Source organism: Zosterops lateralis (genome assembly GCF_965231275.1).
Source record: "Zosterops lateralis genome assembly, chromosome: 1".
Lineage (NCBI taxonomy): Eukaryota > Metazoa > Chordata > Aves > Passeriformes > Zosteropidae > Zosterops > Zosterops lateralis.
The window spans coordinates 125,886,358-125,911,586 of NC_139762.1; the positions used below are offsets into that span (position 1 = coordinate 125,886,358).

The window sequence follows — 25,229 nt, forward strand, 5'->3', positions numbered from 1 at the left end:
CTGCAGTGCTGAGAACTGACTCAAAACTGTAAACCAAATGTATGAAGAGCAAACTACAATACTCTTGGCCCCACTGAATTTCCAACTAAATACAGCTTTCATGCCTGAGCATGTGAGTTTTCAACGTGTCTAAATGCTGCCATTTTTTCCCCTGCCGTGGGTTACAGGTGGGTTAATATCCAGCCTGACATAATTTTAATTTGACCCTCAAGGTGTAGCTGTATTGCTCCCCTGGCTCAGCATAGCTGCCCAGTGGCTTGTGGCCAGTTCTTACCCATTGGAGGCTCCCAGCCAGCCAGACAAGAAACCAGCCAGCTAGTGACCTTCCTAGAGGAGGTAGGGGGTGGCTGTTTTGGCAGCAAATATGCAGGCATCTTGTGCCTCATTGTGTAGCCTTCCAAGCCTTGCTGTGCCAGGAGAAGTGTGGTATAGACAGGAATCATCTGGTGAGTACCAAGGTCTTACCAGTTTCTCCCCTCCCAGGACAGAGGAGAAGGTCTCATAGTCACAGCCTTGTCCCATTAGCTGCCAACTCACAACTCTTGCTGCTGGCCCATTTTAGCACAAGGGTCAATAGATCAGCCATGGTGCATGCCTTCAGTCAACACAATACACCAAACACGTTCAAAGCTCTGAAAAATGAATCTGTGTTTTTAGATGTGGGACACTGGGACAAACTATGGTTTTGAGGCTAGTTCGGTATACTGGCTTTGAAGGACAATGAAAGTCAAACCCTTCAAAAACATTTCACCTTTACACATCATCTAATGTTCACACTGATTATTAGAAGGGTCTTATAATTCGTATACATATTAAATGATAGAGATTTCTTGCAGCAGAAAATTTCTAGCAAGTGAAAATATTTTTTTTAAAAAGCAATACAGAGACACTATCAAACAATCTAAGCTCCTTGAATAGGCTATGTTCTGCCACAGACTACTATTGTACTGCAGAAATATTTTCTCTATAGACATTCTCAGATAACTTCCTGTTTATAATACAGTTAAGAAAAGCAAAAATTTTATTCAAGCTTTGTAATGGGCTTTCTCATTGTCCAAGCAGTGCAGAGCATCCTTGCAAGAAGGGGTTAAATCCTGTACTTCCTTTTTGGCTTCTCTTCCAACAATAATAGAATCATTTTCTGGCTTTGACAGGCGAGAGTTGGATTTACTGGCTGGCAGTTGTGTAAGCATCAACTGTACTGCAACTACAGTTTCTTGCAGGAGCAAGAAACAGGAAGAAACCAGTTGGTAAAACACAATCATAGGCTGGCAGGAATTCCGTGACTATTTGTCACTCCTTCCAAAGAGGGGAAAAAACAGTGGGTGGCAGATATTCAGTACCATCAAGTACCCAGAAGAGAGATTAAATATCTTTTCCTCCATGCCAGGATACTCAGAGTTTTACTTCAATGTGGACCATGGCTACTTGGAGGGTCTGGTCCGAGGGTTCAAAGCTGGGATCTTGACAAGTGCAGACTATGTCAATTTAGCACAGTGTGAGACACTAGAAGGTAAGTCTGCTGGTTTATTTTATTTGGGAAGAAACACTGTTGCTTAGGTGTTTGAAGAAGGGAGGGTAAAAGACTGAACTACTGGCAGTTTGTCTTAAACCCAGAGATAACCTCAATGTCCTTTGAAGAACTGTTCTCATATTTAAGTTAATAGCTTTCCATAGACTGTGGTTTGTGTGCAGGCTGTGATTTGCTAAGCAATAGAGATGATGGGACTTTCTGGTTTACTGATAAAGTTTAGAAATCTCATCCACAGCATTTTTGTGAAGATTGGCAACCTTCTCACAGATTTTAACCATGCTATAGAACAGGTCAGGTTTGGAACTTTCATACCATTTCAGCTGTATTAATATAGTTTCCAAAATCTTATTAAAAGCTTACAATCTGGCTCTGAGTTTCTATGTAAAATATATTATTTTAGTGATTTATTGCTTCCTGAGTTTTAGGGCAGTGGTGGAAACTCAACTTACCAGGAACAGAAAACTAGACTCCACAAAAGATAAAAGTCAGGGAAATAGAAAAAAAATAAATAATAAAAGCTCTTTTCAAGGTGACTTTGCCATAGTAATAAAGAGAACACACAGTAGTTTTCAAAACAGCTTTCTGTGGCCAAGACTGGTCACAGCCTGATGAAGACAAACTTGTACCAAAGAATCATATGACGTACCTTTAGACACTTGGCAGGAAAAAAAATGCAACAGAAAGAAATCACCCTTCTAAAGGAACATAAAGTTAATTTTCCTGACTGCAAAATGAAAGCTATAAATATACACTCAATTTCTATAACTTGCAGTCTATTAGATCCATTTGGAAAAGGAAGAAAGAGAATGAATAAGCTCACTCTATTTTAAGCTTTGGTTGGTTTATGCATGCAGTACTGGGTTTGGGGTAAGAAAAAGTGAAGAATGATGATTCCCATCTCAAAGAGTTTTGAGGGTGTCTAAAACATTAATATAAATAATAACATAAGCCTGCAAAGGTTGCTTGACATTCATCTCTCAGATTAAAACAACTACATTTAAAGAAATGCACATAGATATTTACCTATCCCTAAAATAATTTTCCTCTTATGGTTAAAGAAGAGATTATAATACAGTCAATGGAATCTAGACACTATTGAACTGACCAAGTGCATGTGTCTACTGCTGCTGATAACCTGGAGAGCTGTATCAGCTCTCCATTTAATACAGTGGCAGTTTAGACACACAGAATAGATGTATACAATCACTCTGAGAAATGAAATCTATTCCTTATGTCAGCTGGACAAAATCAACCATTTCTTCACCCTATTTGTTCCAGCATTTGTGATCTATGCAACTTAAAGACTATACAGAAACTTTTGATACCGTATTTAATTGTTTCAGTAAAAAGTCCTGCTGCATAAGTATACAGACTTCAGAAAAAGGTAACAGATTCAAACATCCATAAAAGACACAAAGGACAGATTGGTAGAATAATTAAACTGTGTTGTCACTCCACTTTTCCCTGCAGACAAATTCAATAAATGATGTCATCCAAAACTTTGTGAAGGAAAAAAATTCTGGTTGCTTCTGAATAAGAAGAAAATATATGGAGTTCAAAGAAAAAGGGATTATTTGCACCCTTTACAAAAGAATACTTGTTCATGTTTAGTTTAGAAAGCTAAAAACCCCCTAAATTTTAAGTCATGCTATAAGGAAGTTATTTACCACCATGAAGTAGTTTTCAAATATTTCTAAGATATATAAAGTTTCAATATTTTTAAGAGCATGCAGCAGATGGACAGGTAACAACAGAGAGATAAAAAATCATTTCTAATTAAAATTTATAATAGAAAGAACAATTAGTTTTGTTCTTGAAACTTATTTTTTCTAGTGTTCATTCAACTTTAGAATGCAAATTATTTTATCAATAGAAGCAGCAGCCTTCATTATCCCTCCTACAAGCACATCTCTACTACCCACTATCACTTCCCCTTTTTCTCCATTCAGCTACATCTCTTTCACCATTGTGACTTTTTTCTACTTATTATAGACAGCTAACTAATTCCCACCATTTACCTACCAAATGAAAATAAGAGAAATAATGGATTTCTGCATGATGATAAACACACTTACCTCTTTGCACATGTAGGATGCTGTAATATTGAACTTTCACTGTGAGTGTACAGTGCACTAAACCCACAGACCCCTACCTCTAAAGTAAATTTCATATATTTTATTTTATTTAAATTTGAAATATTCAGCAAGAAGATTTGTGCTGTAGAACTATGATGTTTGCTCAGTAGTGCCATCATGTCTTCACATTAAAAGGCAATAAATTTATCCTATTCTGCATTCTGTGGCTTAGCACAACACCACAAAAAATGGCCTAAGTTAAAAACACTATAAATATGCTAAAACAAACAAGCAGAAAATAAAAACCAAAACCACTCAAAGTAACCCATAAATAGAAACAAAAAGATCTTTTAATTTCAAAAGTGGTTTTGGTATCTCTAGAGAGGAAACCATAATGTCAGTACTGAAGAACCACAAGAAAAACTGTAGATTAGTGCTTTACATCTGCTTCATAATCACAGAGCAAGTGTAAAAGAGAGACAGAAAGAAAAGGCTGCTAACAGACTAATGATACCACTGTGTCCTCTCAATTCAGGGCCATACAGACAGGAGGAGAGGCTTTCAGCTCCATTTAGACATCCTTTTGGTCTTAGCTGAACTACTCTGATTTTCATGGCGCTACCCATGGGCTGCATGGTACTGGTTTGGCCCTACGGCATCATCTGTTTCAAGGGAATGAGGTTCCCAGAGCAAACTCGCTGTCAGTTTTTGAAGTAGAATTATGGGGGTGTGAGAGTGTGGAGGTGTCCAAATGCAGTGTTTTATTCTTCTCTTGCTTTTTTGTGTGATAGAAAGACTTCTGCTCTGTAGAAAGGAGGCTAGGTCACAGAAGGACAAGCATCACAACTCTGCTCCCCACAGAATCACAGAAATAAGTTAACTTTCCAGAGCCAAGGCCTGCCAGCATATGGCTGAAATAACAATGTTAATTGAAAGAAGACTGCAGCTAGTTGGTTATTGCTATCAAAGTGAGGAGTCAAACAAATTACCATGAACTCGATGCCAAGAGACCAGGTTAACACTTTATTAAAGTTTTCACAATACTCTTTCTTTCTAATCAGGATCCTTCCTGTCTTAACTGCATTCATCTTAAACTACTCTGCCTCTGTGCATTAATTCCTTTTAGTCATAGGTCAGTTAATTGTGTTTGTTTGCTGTTTGGTTGTGAGTAAACCCATGTAATTATTTAAGGTCATACTTTTCCTATAAGTTGTTTCCCTACATGTTTCCTTATGAGGAAATAGGCAATGCAGATGGATGACAATTGAAATTAATGGATGACAGCTGAAATAGAGGAATTTTATTTCCTAGGGATCTTTAGGACAAAGGCCAGAGTCTTGTGTAGGTTTCCAGCTACCATCAATAAAAAGTTTTGGTGAACAGGAATGTCTGAGGCCCCTGTAATGCTCAGCCATCTACTCCTCCTGAGTCACCAAGTCATGTCACTAGTGCAAGTGTTTCACTGCAACAGTTCCCAGGCCATAATTATGCCAGCAGCAAGGAGAGAACTGTAATTTAGGACCACCAGTTCAGTCTCTGAGCTGCAGAGACTGTGAACTCTGTTTATGACATTCCTGATTGATATTATACAGTATTGGAGTTTGTGGATGATTGTTGGCTGTGTAATCGACAGGGTTATAAACCCAACATTCCTGAGTATAACATTTCCTCCATAGTTTTTGGGAGATGGGTAAGGCTATTTAACGAATTATAGCAATATAATTTTTGTGCCTTATATTAAGCCATGGTTTATGAAGCCACTCAATCAATCAGAGAACTGAGAAACAGTAACAAAGTCCTGTGAAAATGCTCTCAATCAGCAGGTTTTTGTTTCTGCTCATCATCTCATGATGATTTTAATCACAGTTCAGAATGCTCAATACCATACTGGGGCTGATATTTGTGTTTTAGAGTCTGCTTTAAGTTGCTAACCCCTGAAAACGACTGTGTTTGAAAGGCATTTACAGAGTGTGACTAGAGGTAAATATCTGTGGTTCATCTGTAAAGGAATTGAGAAAAGTTGGAATTCAGCTCTGCATCTAATAAAGTAGTATTATCTAATCTCAGCATATGCCAAGTATTTTTGCACTCTGCAACAAAAAAGAGAAAAAGTAGGAATGAACAGTTTTCACAGAAAGGGTAGGTGTAAAATCAAAATATTAGTGATTTTTAAAAACTTGGTCTTACATAGTTCAACTAATTTCTGGGTATAACTGTATTTTATTTATCTCTTAGTCTTCCTTACCTTTCCCGCTTCATTTGTGTTTCTTTTTTCATATTTGGATTCTCTTTCTTCTTTTCCTACATGGAAGTCTGTACTGAAACTATGATTCTTCTAAGGACGTTTTGTGATTTGAATATGGATTTGATGAATCGAGTACATCTAGTGGATAAGGAACTGGCTGATTGTTTGCATCCATAGGGTTGTGGGTAATGTTTCAAAGTCTAGAGGGAGCTCAATGATGAGCGGTGCCCCTGAAGGGTCCTTACTGGACCCAGCACTGTTTGATATCCTCATCAGGGACACAGACAGTGGGATGGAGTGCACTGTCAACAAGTTTGCAGGTGACACCAAACTGGGTAGCGCAGTTGACACAACTGAGGGACGGGACGTCATTTAGAGGGACCCAGCAAAGCTGGAGAAATGAGCCCATGGGAATCTCAGGAGAGGCCAAGTGTAAAGTCCTGCATCTGGGCTGGGAAATGCCTGGTATCAACACAGGCTGGGGCAGGAAGGAATTGAGAGCAGACCTGTGGAAGAAAGGACTTGTATGTCTACTACTCTTGGACAAAAATCAGACACGAGCTGAAAATACGTGCTCACAGCCCAGAAAACCAACCCTAGCCTGGGCTGCATCTAAAGCAAGGGAGAGAAATTGATCTCCCCCTCTACTCTACCCTCGTGAGACCCCACCTGGAGTATTTTGTCCAGCTCTAGAGTCTCCAGCTAGGAAGGATTTGGACCTCTTGGAGTGAGTCCAGAGTAGGGCCACAGAGATGATCTGGAACTAGGGCTGGGACATCTCTCTTGTGGGAAAAAACTGAGACAGTTGGGACTGTTGAGCCTGGAGAAGATTCTAGGAAGTCCTTATTGCCAACTTTCAGTACCTGAGGGGAGTTACAAGAAAGATAAAGACAAACTTTTTAATAGGGCCAGTAGCAATACTGTAGCAATAGGACAAGGAGCAATGGTTTTAAACAAAAAGAGAATAGATTCAGACTAAATATAAGGAAGAATTTTTTTAAAAGGAGAGTGGTAAAACACTGGAAGAGGTTGCCTAGAGAGGTTGGAAACATTCATGGCCAGATGGGATAGGACTCTGAGCAACTTTGAGTGGCAGCCAAATTGCACAGAAAACTCCATGAAGTTTATCTCAGTAAGCTACAGTGCTAAACATAGGAGTCTGATTCACATTGTACTAGTTCTTTTGCTTTTAGTATCAGTGTAGGCAGCTTTATTGCATACTAAGGAAGTATACACAGAGGGAAATAGGCAAAAGTAGCTACTGTACTGATAAATGCTTGCCTTGCTAACTGCAAATTAACTTCCTTACAGGTACATCCTAATTTCTGTCAGTGGGAGTGTTACTGTCCTTTTCCCTAATTATCAGTACAGATTTCACATAGAAATCTAATTAATATAAATGCCCAAATCATATAACAGTATCCCAATCTATAATTTGAAATAGTTTTAATATAGCATTTGAACACAATTATGCATTACAGTGGGGCCTTTTCTAAAAGAAAATGTTAAACTGCTTTGAACAGCAAGAACTGATTCAAATGTTTGCTTATGCCTCATGCTAAAAAATGGCTAGCAGAGAAAATTGTACATTATTGTAAAGTTTCTTTTAACTTTGTGGTTGAAATAACTAATTTTCCTCAGTCACCAGGGTTGAGAGCTCAAACAGAAAATGTCACAATGACCCAAGTTTCTGGAACAGTTTCTTAGGATTTGCTACTGGCAGCTATAAATCAGAGAAAGCCAAACCAGAAACGCTAAGAGAGTGTAAACTCTCCCCTTTCAAGTGCTCCACTATAGAATCCATTTGGAGTCCAGAATGTGTGCCAGCAAGATGTGTTCTCTTCTTCAGGCAGACTGATAACAGAAGATTATAATCTTACTTGAGATTTAGATGTTTCATGGGAGTATTTAAGATCTTACCAAAGTTGAATGATGATTCCTATTAATGCAAAACAGTCCATGAGAGTGCACCAGACAAAACAACTGACACATATTATAAGGGTGCAAATCAGTGAAATCGAAACATTGAACAAATTTGATGAGGGAGGGACTAGAGACAGTAACAACTGTTTATCTGGTATGTCTGAAACTGAAAGATGATGGTAAAACTTCTGACAAAGGCATAAATTATTTGTTCTTTCCTACAGCATGCAGAAAGTATTACTGATAGAAAGCAGTACGAATTTGCATCAAATTTGCTGTTATGCTACATTAAATCTATGCAAAAAACTTTTCAATAGGGTATGATCAGTTTCTTAAGATAAAAATGTATTAGAAGTTAACTTAAAAAAACTTGGTTGCAGATAATATGACAGTTTATTCTCATGATCTTTCCTGAATTTAATTCCAGATCTGAAGTTACATCTACAGACTACAGACTACGGCAACTTCTTGGCTAATGAAACTGGCCCTCTCACTGTTTCCACCATTGACGAAAAACTGAAAACAAAACTACTCACAGAATTTCATTACTTTAGAAACCATGCTTTTGAACCACTTGCCACTTTTCTGAATTTTGTCACGTAAGTAATATTACCACATTGCTTACCACACAGTAGTAGAAAAAGCAGTTAAAATAGCATAAATGCAATATATTGGAATTTCTATTAAGTGTTAAAACCAGCAAAATTACTTTGATACTGTGACATTTACACACTTTATTTGCTAATATAAATTCTGAAACTGTATGTGTATATGAAGAGCTGTTGTCTTTGCAACTGATTATTTTAAAGAACAGAAGCAGATTTTTTTTACGTGAACAGTGGCCGAAGAAGTGGTAGACATTAATTAATTAAAAATGGTTAAAATGTTCAAACACTGTTTAAGTCAAAGAAATTGAAAACCTACATGTGGAGGGAGGGGTGTGATTCATGCAAGATGAACAATTTCATGATGTACAGGGAAGTAATTTAATTCCTAGGCATGTGGCAAGTTGTAGACCTTTTTTAATAGGGGAAAAACAACACATCCTACACCCACCATAATTTTTGTACTATTTGAACCAAATAAATAAAAACCAGGACGACTTTATATGGTATACTGCAAGGTACTTAGATCTGAGTAGCTTTTTTTGAAAGTTCAGCTGCTGTTTGATGCTGGATGAAGAGAAAACTCTGAACTCAACACCATCATAAATAGAAGAAACTTGAAATGAATGGCTTAAACAACTTTAAGAACAGGGATCTGCTTTATAACAACATGGATAAGCAGAATACCAGCATGTATTTTACCTAACTATTTACTCTCCTTGATCTTGTACTTTTAATATACTTTAACAAGGACTGTTAACTGTTCAACTAACAAGGAGCATTTTTATTATAACAGTAAAAAAGGAAGTATCGTCAGTGGTTTTTTTTCTGGTTGTGTGTAGCTGACTGCTCTTAGGGCTAATATGCTAATAGGATCTCAAAAGTTGTCCTAGGATGCCTGTGACCTGTAGGCATATAATGTTTATATTTTGTTTCAGGGAAATAAAAACGAAAGCATGAAAGTTATGGCAGCTCTTTTCTCGCACTCATTGACATAAATGTATAGATGTTTATGCACAACCTTTGCACACTGTTGTTTTTTAAAATAATGGATACACTGTTAAAGATATTTCACACAAATCATTGAACTACATTCCACCAGATCCTCAAGCCCTCTACACAGATTTTGGGTGAGAACATATCCCTGTATGTTTCTAGCTGCGTTCTTAGTCAACAGTGCAAACTCAAGACTGGCATTCAAGGGAATAGTGTTCCCATTTCCGAGTCACTGGCAAGAGCCTTATCAGCCTCTTTGACACTAAAACTAATACGAAGCTGATAGAAAACTTCTACTCAAAAAAACCCTTTAAGTAATAGAGAAGAAATATTTAAGAGCCTGTTCTTAGCTCTGTCATGGGAGGATGTTTAAAGCTGAGTGAGAAGAAAACTCTAAGATTGGACCATCTGCACAAACTCTGCAGCTTTAGCGCTGAGTTTCCCAAGTATTCCTTTGTCCAGAAGGCGTATATGAAATAAAAAAAAAGTCCCAAACTAGAAAAGTTGCTAGCTCAGGTGATTTGCTTTGGATACCACTCATTGTCACTTGTTACAGTGAATCTACATCTCTCAGCTGTTATATTTATTACAGTCATATGTCAAGATGACTTAAAAAAACATCTTCTTTAAAAGTGTACATTTTCTAAATCAGTCATGTGGTTTAAAACTAGTGCTGTTTATCTACTTGCTATTTTAAAGCCTCTGTTTATTTTTGATGAGCTATTGATACATAATTAACATACATTCTGATAATACTTTGGCATTATGGCGAATTTTCAAAATTTTTTTCTGTTGTTTTTTCAAGTGAAATTTGATTATAAAAACAATTTCTTTTTACTTTTTCTTTCCAATACAGATACAATTATATGATTGACAACATAATTCTTTTAATAACTGGCACATTACATCAGCGACCCATAGCTGAACTTGTTCCCAAGTGCCATCCACTGGGGAGCTTTGAGCAAATGGAAGCAGTCAGCATTGCCTCAAACCCCACTGAACTCTTCAATGCAATTTTGGTTGACACACCATTAGGTAAAATATTTTTAAATAATTTATTTTTTTCCGCAAAACTACTAATCCTGTATTCCTCAGAACAGGATGTTTCCCACTGAATATGCTGTGTTTTGGTAACACAAATCTTGAAGTGTGGATCAAGCACTTCTGAAGTGGTGTTCAGGACATATTCTATTAACATTTATTAAGAGCTTAAATATCCACCTTGGGTAGCAGACACAGAGAAAACATGCTACTCAAGAAGTGTAATATGTATCTTTTATATTCAAAGTAGTCACTGATTTAAAACATCTCTATTTTTATTTCAACACCTATAATATATTAAAAATGTATTTTCACTAGAGATCAAGCAGACAGCTACTAATAAATATTAGATGCCACGGTAGAACCTAGAGAGATTTAGGCATGGTTCAATTATAAAGAAAAGTCCTGTTTTGAAGAATTAAATCTAAGAGAAAATCAGGGTAAAGTTTGGTAATGTCACATTATGAAATTAAGATGAAATTCTGCTCAATGTGGTGCAGCAGCCAATACAAGCAAAACCTAATAGGCTGTGAAGGGCACTGAGTATAAGACAGAACTGGATGGATTTGAATGTATATGAAACCATTATGTGCCCTCATCTTCAGTACTGTGAGAGGTTCTGGGTTCTGCTTCTCAAGAAGGTGCTGTAGATTGGCCCCAGACAGAAAAAAATAATTCCCACTCAGCCACTTTGTCACTTACTCTCAGCACAATGAGAGGGAGAAAAAAGGTGGAAAAAAAGAGATTGTGGGTTGAGATCACACACAAGCTACCATTGCAGGCAAACCAGACTCCATCTGTGGAGAAATTAACTTGATTTATTACTGATTAATATAGGTATGACATAATAAATTACTGATCCAGACATAAGGAAACAAACAGAAAATAATGAAACATTTAGACACTTGGGAGAAAAGCCTTTCCTCCAGCCTTTGCTGCTCCTTCACACCAGGCTCCTCTTCCCTGCCCCACTGTTATCCCTGTAGATTATTTTGCATCCCTCCAGACAGGCAGGGTGTGTCACAAGGAGCCGGGGGAGTTTAGAGCCATAGAATCATAGAATGGTTTGGGTAGAAAGTGAGCTAAAAGATCATCTAGTTCCAACCTTCCTGCCATGGGCAAGGATACCTTCCACTAGACCAGGTTGCTCAGAGCCCCATTCAACTGGACCTTGGACAATTCCAGGGATGGGCCATCCATGACTTCCCTGGGCAACCTGTTCCAGTGCCTCACCACCCTCACAGTAATGAATTGCTTTCTAATACCTAATCTAAACTTACCCTCTTTCAGTTTGTCCTTGTCCTATCATTACACACCCTGGTAAAAAGTCCCAATTCCCAGTTTGGTTTTCAGGTAGGCCCCCTTCAGATACACCTGCTCAACTGAGGGGCTTGGCTGTGCCCTGTGGTGGGTGCCAGCTGGAGTTGGCTGTGTCCAGCACAGAAAAGTCCTGCCTGTCCCTCACAGAGGCCACCCTGCAGGACACTCCCACCAGTTCCTGGGCACTGACACACTGTGCAGTGAAATCAGAGAAGGGACAGAGCAGGACAGCTAAAATGAACAGTGCTGCCATGTAGACAGACTACAAAGCCCAGACTGCAGTTTGGAGTGAACAAAGCTGATGGGAGGTATGGACACTGTTTACAGATTCCTGAGAGCTGTGGTTTGTTCACAGTGATTTATGAACTGCTGCTACCAAATCCTTCAGAAGACCAAATCCCAGCAGAAACTAGTTTTCAAAAGGTAAACTAAACCACTGCTTTCACACAGCTGCTAGTAAATTTCTGAATTTTTTTTTTCCTAAATTACTTTGTAAAAGAAAAGAGTGGTATCAACTCTTTAAAGTCATGGGACAAATTTGTGGGCAATAGATCTATAAGGAGACACTGAAGGGAATTCTCAGGGCTACACTTTCTGATACTCTCCATTCAAAATCCTGGATGCTGGAAAAGTGGGAAGGGATAAGACCACAAAACATAGCCAGGCTCACATCCTCTGTGTAAATATCATCTTCCATTTCCACTGGTTGGGAAAACACTCTCTCATACAGTACTGCTCTGCCACACTGGGAATAGCTCAGGCACATGTTGATTATGAATATCATAATTTTAAATGGTCCAGCTGCACAAGTGAAATTCATCTGCTGCCTCCCTGCTCAAATGCTTGCTCTTTAGTCAGTTCTGCAGAGGACCCATAAGCACAGATGGTCAAGGTCAAAGCATGTGCCCTTGATCAGCTGCAACCTGTTGCCTTTCCCACATGATATACACAGAGAAGAAAAGGGAAAATAGGAAAGAGGATTCTCCTTAACAATTGCAGAATAGCTGCATGATTTCAGACAAAAATTATTTTTCATGTCCCTCAGTAGAAAATCTCCATAATAACCAAACTATATACATCAGAGAAGATTAGGGCTTTCATCAGCATTCCCATCTGATTCTCTCTGGAGACATGGACTGTGGCTACAGCACTGATTGATTCCCCTCACTGCAGTTTCTCATTAAAAAGGAGGGGATAGGAGGATAAGGGGAAAATCAAGCGGATTTTTCTTCCTTTCTATTATGTCACCCTTTCTTGTACAACAGAACCCTCAGATTCTTGTTCACTCACTGGTGAGCAATAGAAAGGAAGATGCATATTATTAGCATGCAGATTTATACTGCTATATTATAACCTCTGCTTTCAGCTGCTTTTTTTCAAGACTGCCTGTCTGAAAACGACCTGGATGAAATGAACATTGAAATAATGCGCAACAAACTGTACAAGGCAAGTTTTTGCAACAAAATGATAATATTTGGGGTTTATCAAATGTCTCAGCCAAGCAGGTCAGTATCATTAACCCTGTTTTATGGATGGGGAAACAGAAGTATGGTGAGATAAAGCAAGCTGTCTGAGGTCATCTAGTTGATTTCAAGTCCAGGAATGAAACCCAGCTGCTTCCATTTCTACTCCACTCTATGGGGAGTTTTCAAATTTTAGGTCTGCATCCAAATTCTAATTTAATATCTTATTAATGAATGTTCTAGATGTCAGGCTAATATCCAGATCCAGATTTTTTAATGAATAACTCAGTTATCCACCAAATGCCAGAGAACTCTTAGCTCCTGATGAGCCTAGGCAGGCTTTTGGCTAACATTTATCTTTATTTATATAAAGAAGATGAGATTTGAAAAGGTCCAATGGTTTTGAGTCTAGTTAACATGATTTTTACTTAAGGATTTTGTAACATTTTCTTCCTTTTAAAATATTTTTTATCATTGTTACAACACAGCGCTGCAAAGATATGCATCTAATATGTGCCTTGTATTTTCAAAGTACTTTACAAATCTTGCATGCAGGTCACTACCCTTACAATGGTCTCTTTAAAGGCTATACATACTCCAATCCACTAATAGTTCCTCCTGGCACAATCTCTTCAAAATCTTTATCATCTTTCTTTTACAGTGGGTTCCCCAGGTTGCAGGAAGCATTTTTACAGTAATCTGATTGCAGTAGGGGGAAAGAAAAGAAAATTCTGCTTGTCTCACAAATGATATTTATAAATTTCAAAGCAAAGTTTTAATTCTTAAAACATTTAATAATTCTGTCATTCAATACAACATCAATTTTGCCTATGTATTTTAATTTTTTCATGTATTTTAATTATTTCATGGTACTACTATACTAGGCACTTTTTCCAATTTGATAACATACATATTTGATTCTTATATCCTGTGTGGATGACCATATATTAACACTTATCAAACCTATTTTTTTTTTAATTCTTGCTCATCTGAGTACTGGGGGATCATTCTATTAAATTATTAACAGATAATTTCTCCTTTACTCCAGCTGTCAATGTGATCAATTGCTTCTGCTCTACTATCAGATAGCAGTATACAGAATCTAATGCATAATTCTACGTAGTAGATCCCCCTTGAGATGTCTCTACTTAAAATTCACTTAATTGCATAGTTAGTGACAGCTCCTAACAAGATTGTGGGACGTTGTAGCAAATGCATTTTAACATAGATCTTCTCTAACACAGTATTTTGGAAGATTGAGAGGCAGGGAGAACAGCACCTCTGAGATATTCAGTATCCTTCCTGCACAGGTATTTTGAAATGGGTGCAGATGCCAGAATCCTTAATAGACCAGAGGGCTCTGCAGACCAGTATTACAGAAGCTTTGTCTGCTGTTCTATTCTAATCCAGGGTTTAGGGTAGAGCAGCAGGGATTAGTTTGTGTATCCTCATCCTGCTGGCCCAACAGCCGTGGCATATGCCCAAATCCCCTCCTCCACACACTATAAATGAAGAGTTTCCTTCAGCCATCTCCTTATTATGCAGTGGAAGCTCAATGGAGCTCAAAAAGTTCCTTCTTTAGAAAGCAAGTAAAACATAATATTTGTCTTATTATTTCTGAAAACATTTGATACCAAATTGTCATAATAAGACATTTGCATTCAAATATTTCAGCTTCCATTTAAACTAAGTAATTAAGCACATACTTAAATTTAAATTCATAGGTGAAATTATCAAAGTTAATGGAAGTATTTAAAAATTAGGTTTATGACTACATGCAATCCTCGTCCAGGTCTTAAGCAACATCTAAAATATTTCTCTACTTTTTTCATGTAGTCTTACCTTGAGGCATTTTATAAGTTTTGTGAAAAACAAGGTGGTACTACAGCAGAAATAATGAGACCTATTCTTGAGGTAAGAAACATTCAGTCTGTATACATTAAACTACTCCAAAATGTTGTCATAATTATCTCACTTTGTTTTTCCTGTTCAATCTCTCTCCATTTGCAAAGGTATCAGTCAAATGTTTGCTTCTCCTCTAAATATACCTGTTTTTCTAAAATGTAATGAATATTGTACTCAAGGATGACTTTTACTTTTTGACTAGGGAAGCAGCTAGAACATTGCTAGGGAGGAGCCAGTCTCAGTTAATATTTTTCTGTAACAGAGAGCAGAACAGAATAAATGGTTGACTAATCTCAGCCTGTTGTCCTTTAACATTTCTCTCCATTATCTAGAGAAACCAAAAATGTTGATTACTGAGTTTGGGATAGCTAAAGCCTGGCATTACTGTCTTATCAATAATCTTCAAGCTTCATGGCACTGCTACATTTGTTTACTCTCCTATTAAAATTAGTGGTTATGGTTAGAGTTGAGTGACCTTTGGAATTAGTGTCATATAAAAAAGTAGAACATTCTGGTTTATATTTTTGTCTCAACTCAGAAAAGTTTGATATTTTTTCTGTGATATACAAAGTTCCTAATGCCTTCCCCTCAAAGCATACATGCTTCTAGCAAATGATATTTTTGTCTCTGTTATTTTAATAAAAGATGTAGAAATTTTTAAAATTTAATTCCCAACATTCAGGTCCCCTTTTCTTTTTTTCTCACTTAGTCTATCACAATTCTTTGCAGAGGCTGACAGCCAGACCACCCCACTTGCCTCCAGGAGTCTTTTTTTTCTGGATAAGCAATTTTACACCCTGGAAACCAAAAAAATTCACTGAGTTCTGATGACATCATACTGAAAGTGTGCATTTAGAAGAGAGATAATGACCCTGGGAGCTCATCCCTGAGGGAAGAATGTGTCTGAATTACATTTTACAAAACAATGTCTTAAAGGAATTGCAATTTCCTATTTTAATTAAGGAGGTCACAATGTTTCAATTTATGCTCTAAATAAAATTCTCCTAATCAAGTTAAATCGAATAGAAATTAAGTATTTTGACTTTTCTTAAAAATAAAAATCAGGAGATTGCCTGGCAGAGATAAAGACATTTTCCATAGTTGATTCAGATTTTTCAGTAAGTTCATTTTTAAATAGAAATTCATGCTCAGAGCAGATTAGTTACTAACATTAGTTTAAGCACGTTATAAAACTCCCTTCATATTAGTGGTAACAATTTAGCCTATGATAAGCTTCTCTAAAATCCCTATCTAATGTCAAACAGCCAGGAGGATAAACTTTTCTACAGAAGATTTCCTTTTCTATAACATTTTATTAACCTGTAGAGACACATGGAACCGACTGCTAATGGTTGGATTCACAAAAAACCCACCAAACCCAAGTTTAATTATTCAAAAGAATACTTGCTATTTATTTTGTAATCTGATATGTAAGACTACCAACCTGACCCTACAGAATGAGGCTGAGATATTCAGCTCCCCAACTCCTTGGCCACCACATGTGGTGCCAAACTTCCATATTAAGGGTAGTGATGATCTCTTTTCCACTGTGGACAGCACACACTGCATGTTTAGCCCTGAATCTGGCAAGAAACTGCAGGACTGCACTGCACTGCAGCCAGAGCTGCGTCAGTTAGCACAGCCCCATGCTAAATTCTGAACCAGCAGTCTCCCACATGGAAACACACACTAAGGGAATGCTCATCCTCTGACTCCACCTCTTCCTGCAGCAATCAGGTGAACTGTTGCCAAGAAATTGCCTCATGATCTTGCTCTCTATAGAGAACCTCATGTGCCAATAATTTGATGAATTGAGAGGTCTGTATGGGTGGGAATTATCCTGCAAATTTTCTAAAACTGGAAGCCACCAGAAGCAGAACCCACACCTGCTACCTGCCATTAGTTGCAATTGCCTCTAATGTTTTTTACCAACAAAATATTAAACATCTAACAGCTAAATTCTACATAACTGTAACAAGTTGAAAAAAAAAAGCATTTGTCCTTCAAAAACAGTTTCAGTCGGTCTAATAGGCCGATTTTTATTAATAAGGGAAGTGAAATTTGGCCCTGTTATTCATTAGCTAGAAATCTTTTCAAGCATGTTTATTGTCTTCTCATTACTTCTTTACTGTTTACTCCTTTTCCTCACTTGGAAGTCAGTGCCAGCAGCTAGCAAGATCCTGTTGTTGTGTTATTGTGTGTTCCTGTACACAAGAGTAGATGTGAATATGTGTTTACTGGCTAAAGTAGCAGATTTGTGTTGCAAATGCAGCCTTATTATTCAAATGAAAAGAGCACCTCTCTGCTTAAATCAACTGAAATATTCACAGCATAAGAAATTTTGTAAGCTGCCTAAAATGTGTGTATACTGTATATTCTTCACTTGGGAAGATTTTCCCTGCATAATACCTGCAACTAGCCAGGGCTCTGCTGTTCTTAAAACATGAAAGTAAGAAATAAAGAAAATAATTAAACCATAGTCAATTTAGATCTCAAGACAGAAGAAAATATTGCTTTTATTTACTACTGCATTTTTAATTCATACTGTAAGGATGGTAAATGAAATTTTGCCTTGTACAAAATAAGAACCCAAGATCTAGACATTGGATTGCCTTTCAGTCTGCTGCTGCAGTGAAAATACAAATACTACAGGCATCTAAACCTGACAGAAGAAATATAGCCTATGATTCTATGTATTAAAATTAACTGTTATTTGAAATACTTAAAACTTTAACTTGGCAAGTAAACTGTCCCCTCCTCCTTATCAAATTATCATTTTAAATATGTACATTGAGAAACTACTTTTTTTAGGATTTTCATTCAACCTTTACTATCAACAGCACTTTGTTTACTGGCAGTACTATTGGTTCTTGGTCCTTTCCTTTATTAGTTTTATTTATAAGATCATTATTTCATAATCTCACATGTGAGGGTGTGAAGATATTTTTTCTTGTCAACATCTGGGTAACTAAGCAGGGAAATGAGGAAGCAGCAGAAACGAAATTTTTAGAACAAAAATCACAGAATAAAAGCTGTGGTTGCAAAATCTTGTTTTATTTTCTAGTTAAAATTTCATGCATGTTTGCAAAGGATTTACAATTTCAAAAACAAGGTATGCTTCCAATGCTCTCAAGTCGACTTTTTTTTTTTTTTTTATTAAATTTCCATAGTTTGACTTACAAAAAAAAAAAAACAAAATATGCCCACCCTAATTTAGAATGAGATGTCTAATAACACCTTCTTTGTTTTTCATGTTAAGTTTGAGGCAGATAGACGTGCCTTTATCATCACCATTAACTCATTTGGCACCGAGCTGAGTAAAGATGACCGAGAGAAGCTGTATCCAACCTGTGGAAAACTTTATCCAGAAGGCTTACACCTGCTGGCCAATGCAGATGACTACGAGCAAGTGAAGTGTGTTGCAGAATACTATGCAGTACGTAAACTAATTTATTAAAACAAGAAAAGCCAAAATACATTTACTTAATTAATATCTCCTGATATCAGCAAAATTTTGAAGAGTGTACACATAAGTTAAAAGAATTTTCGAGAGAGGGAAAAAATCAGCAGAAGTACTAAAGTTCCCATAAAAATGTGTATGGGATCAAAGACTTGATATGAAGAGATAAGATAAGATAAGATAAGACTATTACATTAGTGCAGTACAAAGTTCCTCCTACAAGGAAGTTAAAGTAAGACCAAATTACATCCTAGTAAATCAAACTCTTTTACTCCATTAACTCTCCCCAAATTGAGTTTCACTTCATTGCTGCTCCCTCCAAGATTTTGGGGAGGAGCCATAGAGCATGTGAAACTGAGCTGACCAAACAATTAATGTCACAGATTAGTCAAACCTGATTTATTGCCAGTATGTCATAAAAATTCCCTTCAAAAAAGTTTTCTCCAAATCACTAAATTATTCAAAGAAGTAGATGAAAATGTTTATATTGATGCAAACAGTGTTATTATTAATTAGTTAACCTGCAACAGTTGATATATTCTATAATTAATTGTTGTACTCTATAATATTTACAGTACCTCAAAATAGGTATATAAAAAATGTTTAGTCTATTGCTTTTTCCACAAAAAAAAACCCCACAAAGGTGGAGCTGTGCATCTGCTCCTATGCATAAGCAGAACATTTTGGTCATAAGTCATGTCAGTGAGATATAGAGCAAGACTGTTCATGAGTTGTGGGTTATTTGGATGAATTTGGGACCATTGTAGTAGATCTTTACTACACTTTAAGGGAAAACCAAACCAAACACACAGAGAAGGAAATTACACAGAAACTAACACCTAAGAAATCAAGTCAAATGTATCTGCACAGAATATTCCAGGATGACAAATCAGACTAATGGATTTGGATAAAATATTAATGCAGGTAAAGCAAATCCAGCTGACTTCTGGAAATAAATGGAGCAGCCATGTGATGATCAGAGTTCAGTGTTTTGGCTCCCTTTAGAGCTCTGGCTCTGATGGATACTATTTGTACAAGAAGTTCAGTGCTCTCTGTCCCAAGGAGTGAAAGGTCACATGTCATTCTACAATAAGTCTCTGTTAGTGCCTTCAGTAAATTACTTTAAATTGTTGGAAATGATGATAAGAAATACAGGAACAAATGTGATTTTTCTTTCTTTTGCTGATGATATGCTTTTAACTTTTGATTTATGTAGTAGAAGTGTAATCTATACAGGAGGTCTTCAATACGGAAAGATTACTTAACAAAGATTAATTTATAAAGTAATGTAAAGTGTCTGTGCTGTACAGAATGCAAAACTATCTTATTTCCATGGAGTGATTGTCTGTGCTTTCAGGAATACAAGGCTGTGTTTGAAGGTGTAGGGAGTGGTACTGGAGAAAAGACACTGGAAGACGCATTTTTTGAACATGAGGTAAAACTTCTACCCTTAAAATGCAAAAATGAATGTTATTCACATGGAATAATAATTAAAACAAGAATGAGGCACCAGGCTTTTGATTCTACTATACTGCTTTCTATTCAAGAACATGGATTTTCTATGGCTGTCAACATTTGGCTGAATTAAAATAGAAGGATTTACCTTTTAAAGTAAAATTAATCCTATAACATTCTTCTGAAGACTCTTTACAGAGCTATCAGTCCTGATAGCCTATCCAAAAGACATCTCATAAACACCACTTAATGAAATTTCTTTTGAGTAATTTACTAGAGAAGATATTTCACCACTGTCCTTTATTTCCTGTAATATTGCTGTAGTCTATTACCAAAATTAATCCACAGATGACATTTCAATTACATTGATCCTCAAGAGATTGCTAAATATAATCATGGTTGCAAAGCTGCAAGAAATCTTAAACATAAAAGCTACCATAAAAATCCCATTCACCTTCCTTGTTTCATCTTTTCTACAGGTAAAGCTGAATGTGCTTGCATTCAACAACCAGTTTCATTTTGGAGTATTTTATGCCTACGTGAAGTTAAAGGAACAAGAATGCAGGAATATTGTATGGATTGCTGAATGCATTTCTCAGAGACACAGAACCAAAATTAACAACTACATCCCAATTTTCTAAATCTGAGAATCTATCATGCTTAAAAAGATGCATCATTTCATAGAAAAGAAGAAAAATCTTATTTCAAAAACTAACTCTTATCAGATGTTTTAAATTGCATTAATGTCCCTCCTTACATATATCAGTGTAGGAAAAAAAAAGTAATGCAATTAGAGATATGAGTACTTCATAAGGAAATACTAATGGGTTTATTCACAAATTTACTGGTATATTTGTTCCCCACTGTGCCTATTTTAATTTAATTGATCAATAAAAACCTCCTGCAAGGTCTTACAAATACATCCTTTCTCTTCTGTGCAACCAAGATTTGTATCAATGACATTTGAAAAGCTCTTTAATGGCTTTTTTTTTTTTTTTTAATTAATGTTATTCTCCAAGGGTCAACTAAACCACTACTTCTATCTCATAGGGTCTTTCTCATGGCATACAGATTTTATGAAGGACTTAATACAAAATAAGAGAGAAACTCTGAGATTGCCCTTAACATATCTGAAGGAGGAGCTTCCTGAACTTAATTGTGACTCCTCTCTGCAACTAAATGTAAATGAGTAACTTCGATGTCACTAAAATGTTTTTGTTTCTTCTTTTATGGTCAAATTAGGAGCTCCCTACATGTCAAACAGTGGGGGTCTGATCTAGTCCACAGCAAAAAAAATATCCCCTCCCTGCACACCAAAGAATTGTCTTTATGTATGCACTAGGGAAGATTATGAAACATGAATGAAAATGCCAACCAAGTCTGTATCAGTTTTACATCAGACACAAACAACACCAGCTCTGAGCTATTTGAGGACCTGGCTAGGATCAGTAGCTAAAAATAGAGGGAACAGTTGAAGCCAGATTGTAGCAGGACAAGATTAATCCTGCTGAAGAAAATGGGGGGATTTTGAAAGCTTTATCAACATTCTGTCTTCCTACTCTATTCAAAGAATTTGCCCTTTTATCTTTCAGTGGGTCATACCTTGATTTTCTGCATGACTTCTCAGTTTCAGGCTGCACAACAGCAAATCTCACCCTTCAGCTGACTGTTCCTCCAGTAAATATGATACAGAAATACAATCCATTTCCTGCTGAGTAGACAAAAAAAAAAAAAAAAAATCTGATGTCAACACCTCAGAATTATGGGAAACATTCATGCATCCTGCTTTTAAAAACTGAGAGATAATATAGCTCTCTCTATAATATGTAAATGTGAACATGAATTCATAATTCATAATTCATAAAAAGTAATAAAATTTTGGGGTTTTTTATAAAACCACACTTCTTGAACAGCAAATAACACCAAAGGGCTGTATACCAGAACATCCTATACTTATTTAATGCAGAATTGAGATGATTTTAATACTTTGCTTTATTGTGAATGCCAGACAACCTTATCTTATTACTTTAAAAAAATCCTAATTTATTTTAGAAATAATATAGTAGGAATTTAGAAAAAATGACTAAAAATTAATAAGTGTATAAGACAAGAATAAAAGTCTTATTTCTCTATCAAGGAATATATATCTTTAGCAGATCCAGCAATTCAGAAAAAATAAAAAGAAACAAAAAATACTCTATTTCCAAGTCTAATCTGTGATCAGTGCTTTCCTATACCACAAACTGTATCACAAACTATTTCACAAACTGCAATGGAGAAAGCAATAAAAAACATTGCCACAAATATGTAGATTTTTCTACATTTGCATTAAAATTACACGAAATTCTATATTTGCATTTAAAAAATGTTGGGAGCAGAAGAATAGCAAAGTCAACTGGTCTGGGACACAGAAACTTAATTAATACAATTCAGCACAGTGCATGAATACTTTTTCTGTACTGATAAATAAGGCCTCCTTACTCGAACAAAACAAATGAGCTGACTTTCTGCCAAGAATTTTCTGAAGTGATTTGAAGGGGAAAGAATCTGCTCTCCACCCTAAATCATTCTGTGCCAGGGAAGATATGCAGCTGCTGTTGCTACAGTCTGGATAATGTTGGCTCAGAAAGAAGTGAGCAGGAATTGCAGCTTTCATGACTGTGTTGTCAGCAGAACTGGTCTTTAGACTATGGAAAGGACAACATCAGTTTTGACTGAAGTTCTTTTCAAAACAAATGTGTAGATATTTGCCAAATGAGAACAGGATGTAATAGACCTCAATCATATTCAATTCAAGGACAAGCAAGCTAGGACTTTAAACTTATAACACCTCAAAATCTATCTTTTTCTATAAATGATATAATTTATATTACTCCCTTGTTAGTACAATAGTCTTCAAGGTGGTGTATATATAAATATAAACTATAGATCTATAAACCTATAAATATAGATATATAAAGTAGAATCATAGAGTTTGCTGAGTTGGAAGGAACCCAGTATAAAGGGGATATAAAGGCCATATATCATCTCTAACAAGATCTTATAGTGCAAGTTCAGATCACAGAATCACCACCAAGGGCATTATTAGCTTCTTGATGGTAATGTCAACCTATAACATAGCAGAACAGGAAGCAGCCAGCTTTCAGCTTCTTCCTTTCACCTCTCAGTAAGAACTTGTGTTCACACCCTTTAATGGCTAAGCCTTTCCAGAGAAATTTGTCCAGTATAATTAGGATGACTACGCCCCTTGGGCTGCATTTTTAATGAGAGATGGTCAGCAGGACCAGGAATGAGTTCCTGGTGGGCCTTGAGAGCTGTGAATCTTTCTTTTCCATCTTGATGTGCTTGTCATCTGCTCACAAACCACTAGGCAGCAGGGAATTGTGGATGGACCAGGCTGCAGTGTTTGAAGCACTCCCCATGCCCAAACCCTCTTTCCTGCATGAATTACTGCACTAGGTGCAGTAGTTTGTTAAGAACTGAAGATTCATAGGATGAATCATATCAGCATGTGGTCATAAGACTTTCTCTGGACTCACAGTCAGCTGACAATGGTAGAATCTCTTCTTCTGGTTCTGTCAATTCCAGCATGAATTTCAGGAAATACCAAAACCAATCCAGAGACAGCTGGCCAGTGTTTGGATTTGCATCAGATTTATAAAGCTGTTACGATGAATATTACCATAATAGTTTAAACAAGAAATAAGACAAAATCCATTGATTTGCTGGACAGCTAGATTGATTTACTGAGGAATGTGGAGAAAAATTGTAATATAAATCATGGAAAAAAATAAGTGATAAATGGCAATAATATCTACCAGGCAGTTAAAACAGTTTACATGACACAAAAAGTCTTCTCAAACAGAAAATCATTCAATATGTTGGAAAGTCTCCCAAATGACAAAGAAAAAATTAAAAAATGTGATTCAAGAAATAAAAAGACAAAGCTCTCAAAGGAAAAAAAAATATGTTGATGACACACTGTGAGAAATATTTGACTATTTGGAATCCATATTCCACACTTATTTTAAGCATTACTTAAGAAAAATGTATTCTCTGGAAATTAATTGCATGTTCTAACTTGCTACTTATAACATGTAACAGCTAATCAGACTGACTGAAATGGAACAGATAGAACTTCCAAGGTCCTTGATAAGATAATAGCTGTATTTTTTTTCCAATCCAGAAAAAAGTACACATTCTTATGTAATTAATATTATATTGAAAATGTATATACCCTTTCTTGTTGTGTCTCATTGCTTTCTGAAACTTCTGCTTTGATATATAACCATGCACATACCCACACACACGCACACACATACATGTGTGTGTCAACTATATAATTTTTTATTGAGTCACATACCTGCTGGAAACTGAGAGAGCAACTATTGGGTAAATCAATCTAGAACAATTTAAAAGTTGTTCCTTCACAACACCTTTGTTTACCAGTGAAAATATGAAAAACACCTAAAATATTTGGAGGATTTGTTATAAATTCATTGAAGTCATATAAAGCAAACCTTTTGCATTTTCGTCTAATCTGATTTAACCCATTTTCTCCATATCACACAGCACAAGAGGCAAATGAGAGCACTCAAATAATTACAAGCCTACTAGACCTAAGAATTTAGGATCATAAAAATTCTTTATACCTACAACAATGCTTCAGCCAAGTTCAATAGAATCCCATAACAGTGTTGCTTACAACTGCTGACTATTAGCCAAAAAACCCAAACAAGCTTGAGAAAGACAGAATTTGAGGACAAAAGCTGTCTCTTATCTGGACAAACCAAGAAACAAAAAAAGGAGGTCACATATTCTCTGTCCTCAGTAGGAAAATTAAAAAATTCAAAAAGGTGAAATCATCCTTCAAAAAATCTTCCCCCTCAGCCAAACCTTTGACAGAAATGGCTTAATGGTGTATGTATGTGTGTGTGTATATATATATATGTATATATACACATATATTTTACCAAAAGACAAGATGGAACCATTATAACTATTACGAAACCAAAACCAGGGTGTTTTGTCTATCATATGTTTCATGAAGAGGGAGTACTAACACTGTTGGAAATATGCAGAAGCCAAAGAAACCAAAATAAAACAGATGAAGCTTATTTATAGCAAATATTAGGACTTTCATGGATGTAGGAAAACCATAAAAAATTCCAAATTAGTCTAAACAATATGTTGTAAAACATATATAA

At 36.3% G+C, this 25,229-nt stretch overlaps 1 protein-coding gene across 1 annotated transcript; it reads left to right on the plus strand.

Moving 5' to 3' along the window:
• The first annotated feature begins 1,205 nt into the window (after nt 1-1,205).
• ATP6V0D2 (ATPase H+ transporting V0 subunit d2) lies at nt 1,206-23,988 on the plus strand. The gene is made up of 8 exons (XM_083867537.1): nt 1,206-1,513; nt 8,205-8,376; nt 10,235-10,413; nt 13,106-13,185; nt 15,039-15,116; nt 18,367-18,543; nt 19,925-20,002; nt 20,502-23,988. Exons 1-8 carry the CDS (start codon nt 1,384-1,386, stop codon nt 20,661-20,663), a joined length of 1,056 nt encoding a protein of 351 aa, XP_083723663.1. The 5' UTR covers nt 1,206-1,383; the 3' UTR covers nt 20,664-23,988.
• Nucleotides 23,989-25,229: the final 1,241 nt, after the last annotated feature.